The 19,366-nt window shown below is 44.0% G+C and overlaps 2 protein-coding genes across 3 annotated transcripts; one reads left to right on the top strand and one right to left on the bottom strand.

Annotated features, from left to right (window-relative positions):
• Nucleotides 1-443: 443 nt before the first annotated feature.
• LOC101062515 (synaptogyrin-1) lies at nt 444-12,419 on the bottom strand. Of its 2 annotated transcripts, none has more exons than XM_029851275.1 (4): nt 11,964-12,419; nt 4,977-5,214; nt 4,309-4,454; nt 444-2,265 (listed from the first exon to the last, which is right to left on the bottom strand). In XM_029851275.1, exons 1-4 carry the CDS (start codon nt 12,063-12,065, stop codon nt 2,053-2,055), a joined length of 699 nt encoding a protein of 232 aa, XP_029707135.1. In that variant the 5' UTR covers nt 12,066-12,419; the 3' UTR covers nt 444-2,052. The 2 variants fall into 2 exon arrangements, with proteins under 2 accessions (XP_029707135.1, XP_011618321.1); XM_011620019.2 differs by lacking the exon at nt 444-2,265 and adding an exon at nt 2,826-4,190.
• Nucleotides 12,420-12,862: 443 nt separating this feature from the next.
• On the top strand, nt 12,863-18,505 carry ift27 (intraflagellar transport 27 homolog (Chlamydomonas)). The gene is made up of 7 exons (XM_003978662.3): nt 12,863-13,028; nt 13,175-13,254; nt 15,219-15,278; nt 15,497-15,556; nt 15,624-15,741; nt 16,488-16,597; nt 16,716-18,505. The coding sequence occupies exons 1-7, from the start codon at nt 12,995-12,997 to the stop codon at nt 16,851-16,853; spliced, it is 600 nt and encodes a 199-aa protein (XP_003978711.1). The 5' UTR covers nt 12,863-12,994; the 3' UTR covers nt 16,854-18,505.
• Nucleotides 18,506-19,366: the final 861 nt, after the last annotated feature.

Below are 19,366 nucleotides of genomic sequence, written 5' to 3'. Positions count from 1 at the left end.
GTTTTAGCCTACTAAAGTAAAAAATGCATGTAAATTTAAAAAACAATTTAGCTTAAACAGGTGTCAATCAGTACCGAGCTACTGAATGAGTGTTTTCTTTCTTTTGAGTTTAATTAAGCTTAAGTTTTTAAATTAGACAGCTGCTCTGTGGCGCGTTGCTGTATTTTCATGACCACGCTGCTACCGTGTGGAAATGATATGAATTGCAGCATAAAACAGCAGCTTCTCGTTGCTGATGACTTTTTTCAGGTCGACTAAAACTACTAGTTACATTTGCATTGTTTAGACTTTAGAACAACATACCTTTGACTCAAGTAGAAATTCATACTACAGAACCTGCAATCACCACCTATTAAATGTTTTGATATAGAGGACTATATTATTCAGATATTTTTCAAATTATGTTGCACACAATAAAACCTAAAAGAGGACAGCAGAGACAATAGCTTTACCAGTATTATTTTAATGGGTTAAAATTGAAGACATCCAAAACATACATGTGTACGCAACCTTTTCCATGAAAGGTACATTAGATTTGAACAGATTTCACAAAGGAGTAGCACACATTTCTACATCTACACAGTGGTACAGTATAAAGTATGTATATGCATACACTATTTACTCTTATAGATTTTGGTCACTTCTTTATACAGTATTTTTTTTATACTTTGTATTATTATTCCAAAATAAAAACATCTGCTTAACCTGAAAGCAACAGATAGCTGATCACAACACTCAACAGAACATGGAGCTATCTCTTCTTTGTACAGAGCTAGCATAATGCCCTAAAATAAGTAAAATATTCTTGAAGCATTCTAATATATGATAGATTTACATGTATGTTGGTAACTACTGAAGATTTTGATGGTTGCCTTAAATCAAAGAAGGATTACAGTTGAAAATGATTTGGAACTCATTAGCGCAATAAGATCGTAGGGGACGGTGATGTCCTGCTTGTTCTGGGTTTTGTCATGTGCTCGAGGACTGAAAGAAGATAAAACGTTAAATCTGAACATCTGCTCTGAGGATGTAGAAAGAGGTCTGTGATGCTGTGCGTTCAGTGTGTTCGCTGGATTTGGCTTGGCAGTCAGCACTAAGGCAAAGTGTAAGAAGAGGAAAAAGCAGGTTCTTCTGAGCAACAACATGAGAAAGCACATCAGTCCCACATCCTACATGGGAATGCTGAATGCACCCACACAACCTGTTACTGGGGGCATTAGTCATCAGATAAGATGTTGCTGCCTGTTTTTCACACAATTATAACTGTGTGTGTGTGTGTGTTGAAGGTGAAGGGGTAACTGTTTCTCTAAAAGAATCCCTGCTATCCGCACCTTCAGCTGTGTCGGCTCTGTTCTCAGCTGGCAGAAAGTTGAGTTCCCACACGGCACCAACAATCTGTTAGCAATATCACATGTGATCCAAGAGATGAGGGACACTCCAAAATAGAGCTACTGTCTCACCAGATTTTCATACTCAAGTGTGACAATCTGGTAGAATCCCCAACATTTAGAATGCTTAACATCTTTGGAGTGTTAAACAGGCCAATTTCACTAGAACCATGCAGGAGTGTGCAGAAGCTGAGCAGACTTATTCTGGGGTGACTCAGCAGTCTAGTCAGAAGCTCATTAACTGCCACTGCTGCCACTTATTCTGGGTGCATTCACTGTTGCCCGTGCACACGAATAATCTATAGTTCAACTGAATACAAAGTAGCACCAATGAAATACTGTCAGTGTTGGCCAACAGTACTGTTGGATTATGAACCCAAATAAACGTGAAGCCTGAACTTTGTTGCCTGTTGCACTTGGAGGTCTCAACATTTAAAAACCTCAAGGTTGGAAAGACCCCAACAAGAGCTGAAGTTCATGTGTAGTTTGCAGTTAATTTTGTTACCTCTGCAATTGCACTTCACCTGTGAACTGATTGTGAACTGAACAAAACAAAACAAAATGTTTTAATAAGCATCTCAATAATAATTAACAGTTTGGGACATAGGCAGCATCACCCACAACCTGTTGACCCCCTCCCCGGATACGTTCCCCCTTCTGTGTCTCAGTAGTCCTGACGCTGGTAGCCACCAGAGCCATCGAAGGCCCCGTCACTGTTGGCCAGGCCCCCTCCTCCACCCGGGCTCTCCACATCATCCCCGCCAAAAGAGGTGTAAGGTGCTCCGCCATCCTGGCTGGGGTCCGTGTATTCCTGGGAGAAGAGGGCCGAGTCGGCCCCCAGCTTGTACCTCTGGAAGGCCAGGAAAGACTGGCCCGCCTTGGGAATGGACAGACAGAGGAGGAGTGTGGAGAAACAGGTGGAGGTGAAAGCAGAGAGGCGGCGGTGTTAGAGCGAGGTGGGGAGGGGGTTATGAAAGAGAAGAAACAGAACAAAGAGAGATTAGCAAGATGGGGAAGCTCATTAGATACAGTTCTGTGAGAGAGCCAATTAGTCAGTCAGCGAGTTAGCGAGTGCAGACAGGCTGATCCGCTGCTCAGCTCCACCAACCTCCCGCCTCAGGGAAGAAACCATTAAACAGACTCGTTCAACAGCCGAAGCCCCATGGCCACGGTCTTTGTTCCTCCTTAGAGAGCAGGATGCAAGGAAAGCGCAAACAAGCCAGACAGGACAGTTTCAGGCCAGGTCACATGACCATTTCTTTGACTTAAACATGGACAAAATGTTGGGCTCAGAAGCTTTTTGGTTCGGTTCCATCGAAAAAGATCGGAGAGTGGTTAACACAGATGAAATAAAGTTGAGTCCAATCATTGCTGGGACATTTCTAGGCTGGTTCGTCCTGGCTTAGAGACATGACGTGCATTTCAATCCCATCAGACTGTGTCCATCAAGTATTTTATTTGGCTGGTTGATTTCTGTCATATTGAACAAAACTGAGTTCAGCACACAGACTAAACCCTAAATAATTTGGGATAAACTAAAATACTCTTCAGAAATGTATAGATCAACTTACCAAGCTACATACAGAGAAACCAAAAAAGGGAGTGTGGAATTAAAGTGTGATACTTTAACGCAAGCTTCCTAAAGCTGTTTGTGTTCGTAAAACTGCCCTCAGTCTCATAAAGTTAACATTACCAAACCCTGGAATAGTCAGTGAGATAAAATGCAAACATATCGGGAAATTTAAGGAATAATGCAACATTCGGGAGATTAGCTGAGATCTTAAGACTTTAAACCACACAGGGATCCTGGCGTGAGAGCAAAAAGGTTATTCTATGGGACCTTCTATTCAAAACCCTTCACCTGCCCCTTAGAACCAGGCTTGGTTGGTTTTGCTTGAATGAGGCCGTTTTTCCCTCAGGAATATTCTCTCTGGCAGTTTTAACGCTTATGACGGGGGTGTAATTCCACAATCCCGTCGCTAGGCGTCACTGCGCACACAGAGTGAACCCTCTGAAGTTCACCAGACAGAAGACGCTCCAAAGCTTCAGGGTTTCATCCACTGTTCTCCAATCAGCTGACCCCACCCAGCATTATCCCTCATGTAGCTGCGCCACAGATAAGATCAGACCTCAGTGTGTTTCATGTCTTCGCATTTTTATAAAACATCCAAAAATAAAAATGCCAGGTGTGAAACGGAGGATGTTTCCTAATTCATACAAAGTTGGTTTGGTCTATCACATAATCAAAAACCTTTTCAGTTTAAAGCCTTTTGCTCTGATATATGTATCAAAAGTCATTGGAAAGAGCTAATAAATCATATTCCAAACAAACTCACTTCTCTAGTCATGTCAGTAAAATCCAGCCATTGTGTGAACACTGATGGTGTTCCAGGATTGTCGCTAGTTCTCGGAATAAAACTGCATTTGTTCAAGGGCTCCGCGTGAGCTCTCAACGCATAGCTGAAAAGAGATGTTGTTGATGTTGAAGAATTTTAACCCAAATCTAATTGTTGGGCCACGCTTATTGAACTGCTTGGATTCAGTATAGCGTCAAGCTCAGGGAAAGTTGTTCTACTTTGAAGAAATCAGCTCACCACTCTATAAATACACTCACTTCAGAAGTACTTGATGGTACCGCACAGCCTCAAACAAATGCAGCCCCGGTGAAATAACAGGAGAAGCTAAAGCAACATGGAACACTCAGACAAAAGGCTGATTGGGCTGAGGTGGGAACAGCTTGATGTATTCCTCTTCAAAAGACACATTCTTTAACTTCTCCATTGAGAAAAGTGTCTGAGCGCCCTGTTGGAACAACAGCCAGGTCAAGCCCACAGTTACACCTACAGTCAAGGTGACGGTGCGTTTTAAGACTGAGGAGCTGAACCCTCAGCCAGCGTAATGTGTTGATTGGGGCCCTTACCCAGGTGAAGATGGAGAAGAAGCAGAAGGTGATGGCCGCTCGGGCCGCGTCACCGCCCTCCTTCAGCGGGTTGTCCTCCGGCTTGGACATTTGCCACTGGTTTGCCAAGAAACAGAAGCCCACAAACCACATAAAGGACCAGAATGCTGGAAAGAAGAGACGGTGTTAGAAGAATCTGGGACAGTGTTAGAAGATGGAACTGACGCATGACGCGTGTCTCTTCAGTTTTTTATGGCTTTTTTTGCCCTATTTTAGTAACGCAACAGCGTCTGGGTGAAACGTTAGAGGAGAAAAGTGGCTTTCCTATCAACCTGAGGCTTGACCCAGCAGGTGGTTAGTTTAGCTTAGCTTAGCATTGCAGCTTAGAAAACACACGTTATCTTAACAGAAACAGAAAGGCTTCCACAATGCTGGGTGAATAAGGAGGCCAGAGACACAAAGGGAACTTGACGCAGGACTCTGAATATTTCAGAAACATCCTAGGAGACAGACTGAAAGCGCGAGCGATGAAAGCAGAGGCGGCAGTTCTGTACGTGAGATTCCACACTTCAGACAACACCACTGGTTTACACAACAACCCCCTCCTTTCTGGTTGTTGTCAACAAAACCCAACATCCCTTAAAGATCATTGTTATCATTATCGAGCAAACCTCCCCAGGTTAACACACCTGACACGCCGACGTCGGCCAGCACCGCCTTCTTCCGGTCTTTGACGCTGCTGATTTGTGGGAAGTAGATGTCCAGAGCCAACAGGGCCATGCAGCAGAGGAAGGCCATGGAGCCCATGAAGACCCCGTAGTTACAGGCGTTCTGGTTGCGGTTGAAGATGCAGTACTCTTCCACTTCGTCGGGGCGGTTGATATAGCCCTCATTGGCGATGCAGCCGAAGATCACGATGGAGAAGAGCTGCAGAGGGTACGGATGGAGCAGACATAAAAAATGGATGTCAGAATTTCACACGTTCAAAATATAATTGAAATTTTGGGGGCAGTAGAAACATTTTCAACCACTTCTTAACCACTGCACACACACATGCACACACACACACACACGCACACGTGCACACACATCAAATCACCTGATGTGGCCTGTCTGACTGTGTAGTTCATGAATAAGAATAGAAAAAACTCAGCCTCTAAAGTTGGGACAGGGGACATTCATGAATAACCCCCTTCGCTCAGTGTGTCTGGATAATTTCAGCTAATATCTTCAAACCTGGAGTGTGACTGTGAGTCCCCTGTATGTGGGGACATATGCGCTCTTGATGTGTCAGCACATGACATTAATGGCCGCCTGCTGTCTATGGGGGGGCCATAACATCAGCAGAAAAGTGGAGTTCCTCTCTCCTCTCTTTATATTAGACACAAAAGACCACAAAATGGAGTTGTCAACAGGTTACTAAGGTACCACCTCATGCCTCCCTGGTCTCATCCAGTCCTTTACTCCGACCAGGCAGTGTATGCAAGACCACATCCGGAGCGCTACATCTGCAGGGATGACATCAACACCCCTGAACAGTGTGGAGCCGCCATATAGTGGATGAGCTTGAAACTTTTAACTAGCTCACATATCTTAGGAAGGGACTGACTTGATTTGACATGGGCTGCATAATGTGAGCATGTGCTCCAGATAGACACAACTGTGTCTGATTTAGATCAAGTGGTTCAGGCCACATAAGCCAGTTTTGGCTCTGAAGGAGCACTTGTAGCTTTTTCTTCTCATGATCTCGCTCACCTCTGCGATGCTTCTGGTTCTTCTTCTGTTACTAACAAACTTTGACCAGTTGGTGACTAAGCAGCTTTATTATCTTAAAGTAATTTCTGCATCGTTCTCCTTCCTGTGAAGCAGCATCCAGCTGTTTTAGTCTATGTTTTCAGTTCTTTCCTGATGTGTGGGGGTGGTGTTACAGGAGTAGCCCCCCTCCCGGCTGATGGAACACGTGGATGTGTAATGATGTGAACCTGGGCCTTGTCCGCGCCCGAATGGTTTACTCAGCTGTCGTTTCTCTGTGTGACAAACAACAATGACACAAAGGGAGAGCCCATAATAGACCTGTACGCACCGACAGGCTGGACCATCAGGGCCAACAATCCGTTTATTTGGACTTTACAGCAGAGGTTTCCTCCATGACCTTATTTGCTTTCACTTATTGCTAACGATCCTCTTCATCCATTTGAAGGCAAATATTAACTGTTGACTCTACTCAGTGTCTCAAGAGCCACTTAAAGCCTCTGTTGAATCAACTTTAAGTTTCTCGCAGCGCGAGTGGAGAATATTACCGAAAGGAAGAGGGCAAAACTGCATTTTGTTGCCTTGTACTTGTGACATGTGTAATGACAATAAAGTTGAATCTAATCTAATCTAATCTAAAATGAAGAACCTGGTGGTTAGGTGGGTTTAGGTTAGAGGTCCCATGTGTGACTGCAATAACACAACTCTGAAAGCTTCTCCATTTCCTGTCCTGATTAGCATCAGGTTCTAAACTATACGGTTTTCTAATTATAGCAAATAATGTTCACATTGGTGTTTAGCCCAAACAAGCAAAAAAGTTCAGAGTCCAAAATAAGAAAATTTAACGAGAAAGAGGTTTTATGGTGATTTACATCTGGACATTTACTCCGCTATTGCACATATTTGTCCGATTAAGCACATAATCGCGCAAGTCAGCGTGAGACACAGACATACAATGAAGTCCTCTAGAGCCTTTTTCTCCATGTGGCTGGAGTCAAACCAGAACACTTTGTTAGCCAGCAGCAGTCCTGACCTCTGTGTTCCTTCGTCCCCTTGCTCTTGTCCTCAGAAGCTGCAGTCCTCTCCCATATCAACCTTTATGCACTATTTTGATTCTTGAAAGAGGGAGGCAGTCAAAAGATGGAGAGAAGAGATGGAGGGAATGCCAAAAAGAGGAAGCATCGGGGGCAGAAGGAGCGTGGACGATGTGCTATTTTTAGAAAGGCTGCATCATCGCTTGCTCCCTCCATCTCATCTTCTCTCAGCTCCCCTCATAAGTAGCCCTGCCTCTGCCTGCAAGCATTCTTGAGAACACACACACACACACACACACACATTCACATGTTTGGCTTTCTTCAGTTGGATCCAGGTCAGAACACACACAGGCACGCACGCACAGCCCATCACATGATGTCTGTAGCACATCAGAAGGTTCTGTCTCCGGCACTCACACAATGAAGCTGAGCTCAACTTAAATAGGCCATGGAGGACGGGACCGGTGGCTTTGCTTCTCTTCTCTGGAATCTTTCTGACTGGTCAATCAAGCGGACGACAAATCAAACAGCCTTAGGTCAGGTTTTGCTGGAGGCTCAGCAGAGTTCAGGACAGTCAGCATCCTCCTCCTGGCAAAGGTCAGAATCAGCCCTGCTCAGGTTATATAAAGCTGCTTCCATGGCTTCATGCTGCTCCTCTGTTCTAAAAAATGTGTGACTGAATTAGCCCCGACGGAACGTTTATAACTGGGCTGAATTTAATATAATTACTATTTATATGATTAATCTTTGGGTGCATGAGGCAGTGTCTGTAACAAGGACAGTTGGACCTGCAGGGCCAACTGTGTTTTGCAGCGTGAGGTAGTTTTATGCCAATGAAGTTCCGGGGGGAAATTATCCTTCTCTTCATTTTCTGTTTTCCTCTTAATCTGCATCCTTTTCCATGACATCAATGCCAAGTGCCTTTTTCTAGAAAGAAAGATTGTTTGCGGTGTGCCCTACTTTGTTAGATGGGAAAACAGCATTGTCATCAGGGTCACAATTATATCTGCTGTCACATGGCAGCGGGGGGGATTGGATTAGCGAGCTTTTTCTCTGGTTGCACACAGAAATCCAGCTGGTGAGTGTCCATCAAACTAATGTTGATATGAGTTATATAGAAAGGAAATGATGCAATAAACTCCACCTGAACCTTTGCCAAAGCTAAATCAGCTTTGGCACACCAAAGGACAGAAGGATTCACTAGAATTCTGCTCTTTACCAGAAATCTCCTTGAAAGGACGTCCATTCAGCCGCTTAGGCCATAGGATGATGAAGGGATTCCTTCCCCTCAATGCAAATTTAAAGCTGTAGCCATACGGACAGGTTAAGTTATGCGCACACCAACGATATGGTCGGCCTTCTGGCCCTCGTTGGCAGCCACAGAACCAAACCGCCGTGGCTGGTCCCACACTGGTGGGACTGTTCTCTGTCCCAGTTTCGATAGGAATTCATTGACTTATGTAGCACAGAATATATGGAGAGAATGAAAAGAATGTTTGAACATTCTAAAAAAGGTGGAGCATGTGATCTTTCTCTCCCCACCAATCAGCCAACCCCACTGCAGAGAATGTGTGCGTGTGTGTGTGTGTGTGTGTGTTGTCTGCCTCGCCTCTATGATCCGTGCACAGATCACAAGGCTCTGCTGCTGCTGATGAAGGCCAGCTCTGTGAAGAGCACCACGTGGGTTCTGATCTCATGACCATCAGATGGTCCAAATTGAAGCATAAAGATGCAATTTGCGCTCGGTGTGAGAGTGTGTGTGCATCAACATTCTACAGAATTTGCCCACATTCACAGCCCCTCTTTAACTCTCACATAAGCATCTTTGCTACCGAGGACATCAAGTCACCGGGCTTCCTGCAGCGGACCACTCAAAGCTGCACTTGGTGCGATTTTAGTCCTTTATGGTCCATCATGAAGGTGGCAGAACTGCATCATGTGACACCTGCACTCACACACCACATAAAGACCCCACCAGTCAACTTGCCACACACATGCAGCCTTTTGCAGAGGTGAAACACCCACAACAAAGAGGAGTTTATCTCATTTAAATGAGAAAATGATACAAACATGTCTCAAAAATATAAAATAAATAATAAATGATAAGTCACATAAGTGAGAAAGACGCGGAGGAGAGAAGTGAAAGTTCACTTTGGGTCTACAATGAATGAGCTGCATTGTGTTTGTGTGTGTGTGTGTCTGCTGCAGTATGGTGGCTCAGTCTGCCTGGCCATACCTGATCGCTGCCGTCACCATGGCAGCGGCGGCTCACGTAATAAGAGAGAAGGAGGAAAAAGGAGGAGCGTGAAGATCTTGGAGACGTGCAGATGAAGGAAAGCCACTGCAGCCACAAGGATAAACAAGCTCAGAAACCTGTGGACCACCAGAACCCCCATTTACACCACCCTCACACTCTCTTTACACACCTTCTCTTTGCAACACTGCTGCTCTACACACATTTTTGATGCAGAGACAAATGCAATAATTGTGGAACAGAAGATCTTTAAAGGAAACACGTGGTCTCATTTAGAAGGGCAAATTTACGGCATAGCTTGGTTTTTAAAAATTACAGAAAACCTTACACCCAAGATCTGCAAATATGACATCTTAAATGTGCCTTTTGGAGCCTTGATTGTTTTTCCTCTCACTGTTAACTGTAGTTGCAGACACACTATCCCAGCGAGTGAGATTGCAACTCCAGTAAGGGATTGAAATCACATGATCAGCAGGGCGCAGACACAGGGTGGGATTTAAGATTATGGAGCAAAATCCAATCAGAACTTGTAGAAATGATCTTTGTCAATGTTGCATCGGAACCTGGCTCAATAAAGTGGCTTTTAAACTCATGCTGAATTGTGACATGAGGCCGCTAATAAACTGTGTGAGTTTGCATGTGAGTGGGTTGCTGCATCGCATGGAGCCGACAGAATGTGCTGCATTGCAGCGTGTGTTTGTGCTGCTAATCTCCTGACCTCTGAAACCGCTAAATTTAACCCACATTACTTACTCTGTGTTTGAACCTTTCTAATCTACATCACAGTGGCTCCATTAGAACTTGTAAATATTTGTTTATTATAAGAGGGCAGGGGCGTACATCAAACAAGACTCAGCATGATTTGTAGCTTTGTCATAAACTCAAGATATGGAGTAATGTTATGTTCACTCAGGTTTTAAATTGCGAGGTAATAATCTGCTTTAATCTATAGAATCAAATAAGGACATCAGCTCGACCTGATCATTTCCATTCATTCTGATTCATAAATATATCATAGCAACAAACCTGAATCACTGAATCCCACATAAACAGAGCAGCACACTTTATTAACACCTCCACATGCAGCCTTTGAGCTACGAGGGAGGCAGATCCATCCGTTCCAGCCCTTTTGGTCCTGATTACCAAGCACAGACGTGCCGTCTGACGTGCCCCACCTCCAAATCTTATAAAGGCCAATAGTTTCCTCCCACACAATTCACAGCAAACTGACTTCTAGCATCATCACACCCAGCATCATTGCTCAGCCAGGGGCTGTTACTATGGAGACACTTTGCAGGCGAAACATCTCAAGGGGGCCAACAATTCCATCCTATACACCTGCATATGTGCATGAAATTTACTTCTTAATTCACCTACACACTGGCACATCCATGTAGACATATATATTATTACTGAAAACGTCATATAATGGGACATTACATTACATATATTTCTACATTATTTTCTGTGAAAGAGTGAACGCAAACTAACATAGCATAACATACTATATTTGAATATATAAGATGCTAATTTAAATCTTACCTTCTGGGAAAAATACCTGTGTGCAATACTGGGCAAAATGGTGGCATATTTATGTTATTTTGAGCCTTAAACGAGAGGTTTCTAGAGCGTACTAGTGAATGTGGATGGTTTTTATTTCAGAGGGTATAGCAGTTGACTAAAAGCGACAAATTCAAGCAAAACACAAACTCCTCCGTCGTGTTCACAGAAGTGTGTTTGCATACAAGCCCAACACGTCAGCTATCAAGGTTCATCGACCACCCATGTCTCCTCTCTTGTGACCCTTCAGAGAGCCCATGTTCACTCTGCTGTCATGTGATTAAGCTATTATCACAAACCTTCACAGAAAAGACAGATAAGTAAAACCATCGGACACGTTTGGCCTGTTTTTAGTGTTAACCACAGCCACTTTTCACCTCAGGAAAGTTCAATAATGTACAGAGTGCCGTCAAGCGCCCTCCCTCTCAGTACATTAACAGGAAACTCTTGAGCTAATCATCCTTAGAACAAAGAGCTTCACACTTATGAAAGGAGGAAAGTAAACCTAATTGTGATTTTTCTAAAAAGACGCCATTGTTTCAGGGTGCCCACAAAACATGTGATGCATGTTCCCATCATCTGAATCATCAGATGTTTAGTGCACAAGAAATAAAGGAAAGTATTTGTCAATATTAGGTTAAAAATGAAAGAAGTGTTGGAAACCAAGCTGAAATTAGCCAGTACTGTTTTTCTCTGTGTTGCAAAAGGAACAAAGACAGCTGAGTTATTAAGGGCCTAGGTGTTTACTATCAAGCATGCAAGGTTCTCCTCCTACTGCTGGTCCAGAAGCAGGTATTTATTTTAAAATAAAATCACTATATAATACATTTTACAAAAAGAAAACAATGTCAAAAAACATGACATGAATCAAAGACCTCATACTAATATTTAGTAATAATTTGGTGACAATCACGCAGTTCCTTCTATCTTGGAGGGATTTTCACAGCTATGAATGCGCTTTTAACACTTCTAAACCAAGAAAAATAGGCAGGTTTTTCAGTTTATCTGATATATTGGACAGACAACAAGGGTTTAATGTGACCTCTCCAGAATAAACTACAAACTTCCTGACTCACCCACGACACGATGCGGATGATGGTCTGTGGCTGCTGGAAGAAGGTGATGGGGTCGAAGGCTCCTCCGGCTTTCCCTGCTCCGTACGCCTGCATCCCGTCCATGGTCCAGACTCCGGTCTGCTCGGCCCCTCTTGCCCGTCGCTGCTTCAAAGGCTCAGGCTGCGCGGAGCCCTGGGACGCGGAATATCCCCGAAGCTGCTGCCGCTGCTGTGGCTGCCGCAGCACGGATGGATGGATGGATGGATGGAGATGGATGGATGGCCGTATCACCACGCAGAATCTTCCGCGCAATATCGCGTGTTTTGTTTTGTTTTTAAATTACAGTTTGACCTCTGAATAAATTCCTCCGATGTCCCGGATCGATACTCGCGCAGGAGCTGTGGGCTAATAAGCCTGTATTATGATGCTGCTTCCTCCGCCTTCAACGCACAAGCCGGTGGAGGACACGTGAACGCGGCCATACGGTCACGCCCCTCGTGGAGCGCCTGAGAAGGTCGCGCGCACGCACTCGGACGTTGAGTGGGCAGTCATGCGCTTCACCCATCGCAGGTACTGAGAAATTGTATTCTTCGGGGAAAAAAAGCCCAATTAAGCCTAACAAGTAATATATCCTAACGTAAACCTAAATATATATAGGTTAAAAATGTGTGTGTTATAAGGCTTTTCCCTATTTTCATAGAATTCCTACCTTTCTTTGATATGACTGCGCCCCTCCTGTACTGAATAGGAGTTTTAATCATATATTTTTATATACGTATCTGTAGGGGACATGCTCATTAACTTTATCCCTGGCAGACAAAACTCGGGAAATAAAGTTCCCTTAATTAACGTCAGTGACAATTCACCAATGGCACAAGAGGACTTCTCCCTGACGTCACAATAAACACGCCCACGTTCGCTGGTCGCTAAGCGACGCATTGTGAGCGTGTTGCCGAGGTGTAGGAGATACTTATCCAGGATAAAACGCAAAAAGCAAAAGTAAATATTGTGTAGACGCCTTCTTCTAGAGTGCCTGAACGTTGTCAACAGCAATGGTCAAACTCAGAGCGAGATGTCTGCTTGTTGGTAAGATTTTACGACAGTTAGCTCTCATCTAAGGTTGACGTTAAATATAGAAGCTAAAGCTAAGCATACCGACCGCTCAGCTCCAACATGGTCCCAAACTTGTGAGTATTTGATTATCCTAATAACAACCCTGTCTCGTCATGTAGGAGATGCTGCAGTGGGCAAATCCTCGCTGACACAGATGTTCCATAGCGATGGGATGCTCTTCCAGAAGAACTATAGCATGGTGAGAGCATTGTGTTCTATAGCATCCTGCAATTATACACCTACATTACATACCACGCTGTGCAGAAAATAAGTTCACCGTCTCTATAGTAACTGCTTGTTTTTTATATTATGACGATACTTTCATTTTTCTTCTCTCATTTTTGTGTGCATAGTCAAGTTGTTGTCGATTTTTTTTTATGATTAGTTAATTATTCCTAAAATCACAATCGATTTAACTGTGTGTATGTATAAGTATAACTCGCTGTTAATCAAAATAAGTGACCCTTGATTATGATCATCATATTCCATGTCTTCAGTTTTCATGAGGACCTGCAGAGGGCTTTCAAATCTACTAAATCACTAAAGTGCAAAACAGCAGAGTTTATCAATTATTCCCATGTAAAGAAAAGGCAAAAGTTCAGAGAGCTCAAACCTTGCCATTAAACTGACTGATATATGGGGTTATATGGACTCACTGATGTCAACCTTAATGAGCTGTGGGGAACCACACATGGGATGTAAATATAGCCGCAAATGCAACATAAATACATTTAGGTTAGTATTTACCCTTTATACACAAGGGATTAGTACAATAAAAGTTGAATTTGTTGAAAACGCAAACGTGTGACCAAAAAGCACAAGTGTCTCTTGTTATTTTGTATTTACATCACTTATTAACACTTCACCATCTCCTGTTGAATTACATTCTAAAGAGTTTCACCCTTTCTGTTGTAACTGTCAAAGAGAGAAACCAGCCCTGTTAGCAAAGCTCGTCCTTGCGCATTCCTCGTGCGTGATCTTCAGCATTTGGTTTTGAAAGGTAGCGGAGGTTGTTGGCCATTCTGCCCACATCCTCTGTTGAAAATGTCAGACAGCCCGTTAGCTATATTCCAAGCTTATTTGTTACTAATAAGACCTCATTGACATTCCAGAACCTTCCTATGCATCATTTCAGCTCATTCGACGGCTCACATTTGGGAGAGCTGCACCTTTAATCTGAAATGTCTGTGTATGAAATGAAGTCGAGCTGGGTGTGTGTGTGTGTGTGTGTGAGTGTGTGAGAGAGAGAGAGATAAGCGTATGTTTGCAGCTTTAGAATCTCCAGTATTTGACATGTACGGCTAAGTGCAAGCTCAGGAGATCAAATCACGTGCGAATTTGGTGCTGATGTGATGAAACCTCTTCAAGGTCGGCACTGATCTCATATCAGCACGTACGTAGAAGTGAAAGGCAGACTGCAACCATCCAATCCACTTAGGACTTCATTAGATCTCACAGCCCGTGAATACATCTATGAAAAGATCATATTTTTCATATCCTCTGTGCATTCTGTTTCATGCTTCACAGCTGCCTCTTATATTTGCCCTGAAATAAAAAATCTCACTGTGCACTAGCGATCGACATACACATTGTTTATGTCATGCTTTTATCAATATGTTGAAAAGGGACTTCTCGCTTGTATCGTACCTTTGCTGACAAAGATGGGGGTGTACATTTTTGCTGGGGTGTAAATGGTGACCATGTTTTCTAACTGAAAATCTCTCCTCTTGGATTCTCACTGAGCAGTGTGATGCGCACGTTATCTTAATTGTTACCACCGCAAATAGGCTGCAAAGGAGAGCTCCCTGGAGACATTTTTCTTCATTGAGACACTGAGAATAATGAGATTCCAAGTAATGGAGACACAGGAGAGTAGGATTGGTCAGGATGTAAACAGCAGGATGGGGGAAATGCTTTCAAGCAAAGCCAAGCTGCTAATTAGCGACGTCTGTGTGTAGAGATGAACAGTAAATCAAAGCTTCTGCTGCTGTACACAGAGCCAAGAGCCAAATGTCTCTCCTCAGCTCTTCTAGACTTTCCACTGAACTCTGCAGGAACAAGAGGAATAAAGCTGGCGATTCTTTTAAAAATGGCAGAGGTGAACACTCAAATCTCCAAACAGCTTGCCATTTGTTTAACTTGGTGGTCCTGCTTGTTACACAGACGACAGGTGTAGAGCTGCAGATGAAATGTGTGAACATCCCAGAGAGCGACGACAGCGTGGTGAGTGCGCCGTTGCCCACCTCAGACCGTTTTCAGCTTTACAATATTAAAATTGCTAAATCTCTGTGTGTGGGTGTTGCCAGCCGGGACCTTTCTCTCCCATTCCTTACTGTTATTTTGTAATCTGTATTCAGTTCACATCAGAGGACAAACAGGTTTAAAACCAGGTAATTGTGCTCCACGTCTCTGAATAACAGCTGGCCTTTTTTGTCCTCCAGGAGCTCTACATTATTGACTCTGCAGGGAAGCAGACATTGGTGGAGGCCAGTGAAAAAATGGTGAGAATGCCTTTCTAGAAGAGGAGGCTTGAACCATGAGCTGACACCTCGACCCTCTTCTCTCTAGTGGGGTGAACCGTCTCTGCTGTGCCTGGTTTTTGACCTCACCGATCAGAAGTCTTTCGCCAACTGCAGCCAGTGGATGGAGAGAGTGCGTCCTCACTTTCAGGGTCACCACGTTCCTGGTAAAATCCCCTAAAACATGTGTCATTCAAGGGCTGAATTCTTTTCAAGGAAACAATGAGCAGCGAGGATGTCTGTAAAGTATTGATCTGTCCCAGAGGAGGAAACCGTTTTCAGGTCTGCAGAGTAAAATTGTGGACGATCGATACTGCAAGATTATTAATATGGAGGAGGCAGTTTAGGGATATCTAGATTTAATTTATGAAAGATTATGAAAGAAATGATGCAGCAAACGTGAATCGAATCTCCACCTGGTGGCCAATCTTAATGTCCAAAGGGCCAAATCAAAGCAGTTGCCATTTTTTTTTGTCTTGTACTAAGAGAATTGAGTGTCACAAATGTTCAAGCATATTTTTAACTGAGCATGCGGCAGTGAATGAACTGTTGAAAACGTTACAGTGTGCAATAATGAACATGGAATGTAATCAGCTCTTTAGGACGCCGTACAATGCGACGAGGCAGCACATTTGTCAGCGACGTTCATGCCGCTAAACACATTTTCCGTTGAATGTAATTTGCAGGCTTAACACATTCAACCTGTTTTACATCCACGCTTTAATAATTGCGTTCATTGTGTTGCCGCTGTTGCACAACTCTACTCGGTAATCTTTACTGCTCATCTGACTGCAATAAACACGAGATACAGAATGATGAAGGGCTAGCATTAGCTTTTTTTTTTTATCCTACTACTTTTATTACTACTACTAAGTAGTAATACTTTTTTTCTTATTTTTCTGGATGTTTTCAGGTGTCCTTGTAGGAAACAAATCAGATTTATCTACCCGACGGGAGGTCCAAACATCTGAAGGTGAAGAATGGGCCCAAAGCCAGGGAATGGAGTATTTTGAAACTTCAGCTGTAAGTGTGCTTCAGGTCCAACTGACTACGTGTTGGGCCTGTATCATATGTTGCATTTATTAGTTTTTCAGGACTTTGAACCAGTGGACCCATGTGTCTGTGTTGGCTCCTCATACAGAAGGAAAAGGAGAACTGTGATGCACCATTCCTCAGTCTGGCCCGGGCCTTCCACTCTCTGTACCAGGAGAGCTGCAGCACCGTCCAGAACCTGAGTCCAGCCTATCCAACCTCACCACCCTTAGACATTCCGTCCTAATGCACACAGGCGGCGCACGTGCAGCAACAAGCTGCTGTTTGGTTGAAAGCACCTTGTGGCTTAAGCAACTCAGCAAAGTTGCTGAGCATGCAAAGACTATTTTATATATAGAAAAGCTCTGATAACGGTTTGGTTGCCTCCCACACATGGAGACAAGCATGTCAGACAGCGCAGCTGCAGAGGGATTAAAAATCTATCAACATGAGGATGTTTTGAAGGATTTGATTAACAGTTAAAGGGCCACTTTGAATCTGACTGTTGTGGCTCCTCTTTCACCTCACTGCTCCAGCTCTGCACCTGCAATTTAATTTTTCAATTGAGCGCGCGTCTCCTGCCGGGCTCAGACAAACAGTAATCAACATTCTAATTAGTGTTCTCTCATTTGAAGCAGGTAAACAACGTGTCCCTATTCTGTCTGACCAGCTGCCGCCATTCACACGAATGAAGCCTGGCAGGTTTTTAACCTGTTAGGCCTCACTGGAGCGGACGGTAATCAGTAATATTCCGCAGACAGTCCTGCTGGCAGAGGGGCAGCTCTGACTTTATCCTTTTCACACAATGTCGTTTGGAATCGACACAGACACCACTAACAGAAGAAGAAAGTTGCTCGGAAACTTTAAAACTGATTTGCAGTGATTTTTTTTTTTTTTTACTTGATCAGTAATTGTTGTAAGCATCCTGTAATTGCTGTTGCAGCAGTGTTTAGTTTTACCTCTTGAGTGGGCGATCATAATTATAGTAATTATGATCCCCCCGCATCTCTTTTTCTGTCTTCATTGTATGCTTGCGTGTATTTCCTGGAAGGGCTGGCCGATGTTAAGGTAGCGCACCTGAATACTCAATGATTTGTTCCGTCACGGTGTGCAAGGCTGTGTCTCAACATGCAGATTATGCACTTGTTTCTTCTGTTTCTGTGTAAATCTGCAGAGGAGGATGTGGAGTTCACACCGGCCCTTTTCATCAGCCTGAGAAATTCATTCCGAGCACCTCGGCCATATCCTAAAGTCTGTCTCCTATTCTTTGATATGGAGGGTCGTGTCTGGGGAGTGTAATTTAATAACTTCTCGGGGCAGACGTGGGCTGTTGCTTATTGCTTTGGGAGACACTTCTCCATTTCCAGACATATTGAAACAGTCCGCCAGCAATCACACCGACGTGGAGATGAGCCCGATTCCAGCGGCTTTATGAACCTCAAGTGCGTTCAGTCATCCGTCCCTCTGAATGCAGCCATTCGCTCCCAGTAATTACAGTTCAAAGCGGACTCGCTGCCTCGGAGCAGACCTCTAGCGCACCGCTAACAACTGTTGTTCAGCATTTAGCCACAAGAGAGAGCAACAGTTGTTGCTGCTGCTGTCTCCTTCAGAGCTCTGAGGTCTGCAGAGACCTGATAAAGGTCCACTGTGACATGTTAACCACAGGATGGGCAAACAGTTAATCAGCTGATGCTTTTATGTCTGCGGTTAAAGATAGTGGGGTTCAACATTTGACTGTTCTGGGCATCATTATGAGCACCGTGTCCATGTAAACACATCAACAGTAAATTTTAAATGTAATAGCTGAGCAGAGCTGTGACATTTGGAAAAGGTCCACTGTAATAGATCTGTGATGTAATGACTTAACGACAGTAATAAAGACAACTGACTACATGGAAATCTGCAGGGTTTATTCCAGCTGTATTTCACCGCAGTGTTCCTCACCCAAACAGGTTTATGGTCATCACACAGCCTGAGCACAAAGTTCTTGCTTAAGCCTTTACACCAACATCTGCTACAACTTCTCCTGCAGCTCTGCCTGTCTGGGGGCTTTCTCCTAAAATCTTTCATGTTTGAAAATATGATCTTTTGGGCATGCTGCACTTTCTGTCAGCCAAGCCCCCGAAGTGATTCAGGAGTCAACATGAATGACTATCAGACATTTGATGAAATTGACCTGCATCTCCTCTTTCTCAGACCCGGTGTGCATCTGTAGGTGTGTAAGAAGTTGTCCCATACCTCTTAATTGTCCATGACCAACATAAACTCACAGACAAGAGATCTGCTTTACTCATTTGTAAACATCTAGCTTGCAGGCAGCCCGTGTCGCTGGCGTTCCAGAAAGTATGATGGATCTACCACAGTACCAACCAGCCTTTTTGTGTGAAAAATGATTGTGAGTCCCTTGTTTTTATCCTCCACCTCATACCTGGTCAAGGTTTGGCCTCCTCATACCTACTGCACCTCCCTGCTACGTCATACGAGTAATCAAAGTCCCACAGATGGAGGAGTGCAGCAGGAATAAGCCACCTAAAGTCATTGTGTACCTCCAAACCAGAGGGGGGCACTGCGGCACTGCCAGAGCTGGGCTGCCCAATGCCTCCACTCCCCTTTCTCTCTCTCTCCTTTCTCCCAATATGTCCCTCCCTCACTCACCCCTCCTCAGTGATCACAGCAGTGCTGCAGAGACATGCCGGCCACTTTGATCATCGCACTAGGGGAGGAGAGAGGGATGCAGCAAGAGAGAGAGAAAGAGAGCGC

This window comes from Takifugu rubripes, chromosome 17, assembly GCF_901000725.2.
Source record: "Takifugu rubripes chromosome 17, fTakRub1.2, whole genome shotgun sequence".
In the NCBI taxonomy this organism is placed as follows: domain Eukaryota; kingdom Metazoa; phylum Chordata; class Actinopteri; order Tetraodontiformes; family Tetraodontidae; genus Takifugu; species Takifugu rubripes.
Note: the sequence above shows the minus strand (reverse complement) of the source record. Positions and strands in the feature narration are given on the sequence as shown.

Excerpts from the sequence above, each read along its gene's own strand:
- LOC101062515 (XM_029851275.1), bottom strand. The coding sequence starts at position 12,065 with ATGGACGGGATGCAGGCGTACGGAGCAGGGAAAGCCGGAGGAGCCTTC. Across the intron at positions 4,455-4,976 it reads GGCCGACGTCGGCGTGTCAG|CATTCTGGTCCTTTATGTGG; the intron begins GTGTGTTAACCT and ends TCTTCTTTCCAG. Across the intron at positions 2,266-4,308 it reads TCTTCTCCATCTTCACCTGG|GCGGGCCAGTCTTTCCTGGC; the intron begins GTAAGGGCCCCA and ends TCCATTCCCAAG.
- ift27 (XM_003978662.3), top strand. The coding sequence starts at position 12,995 with ATGGTCAAACTCAGAGCGAGATGTCTGCTTGTTG. Across the intron at positions 15,279-15,496 it reads CAGAGAGCGACGACAGCGTG|GAGCTCTACATTATTGACTC; the intron begins GTGAGTGCGCCG and ends TTTGTCCTCCAG. Across the intron at positions 15,742-16,487 it reads TCAGGGTCACCACGTTCCTG|GTGTCCTTGTAGGAAACAAA; the intron begins GTAAAATCCCCT and ends GGATGTTTTCAG.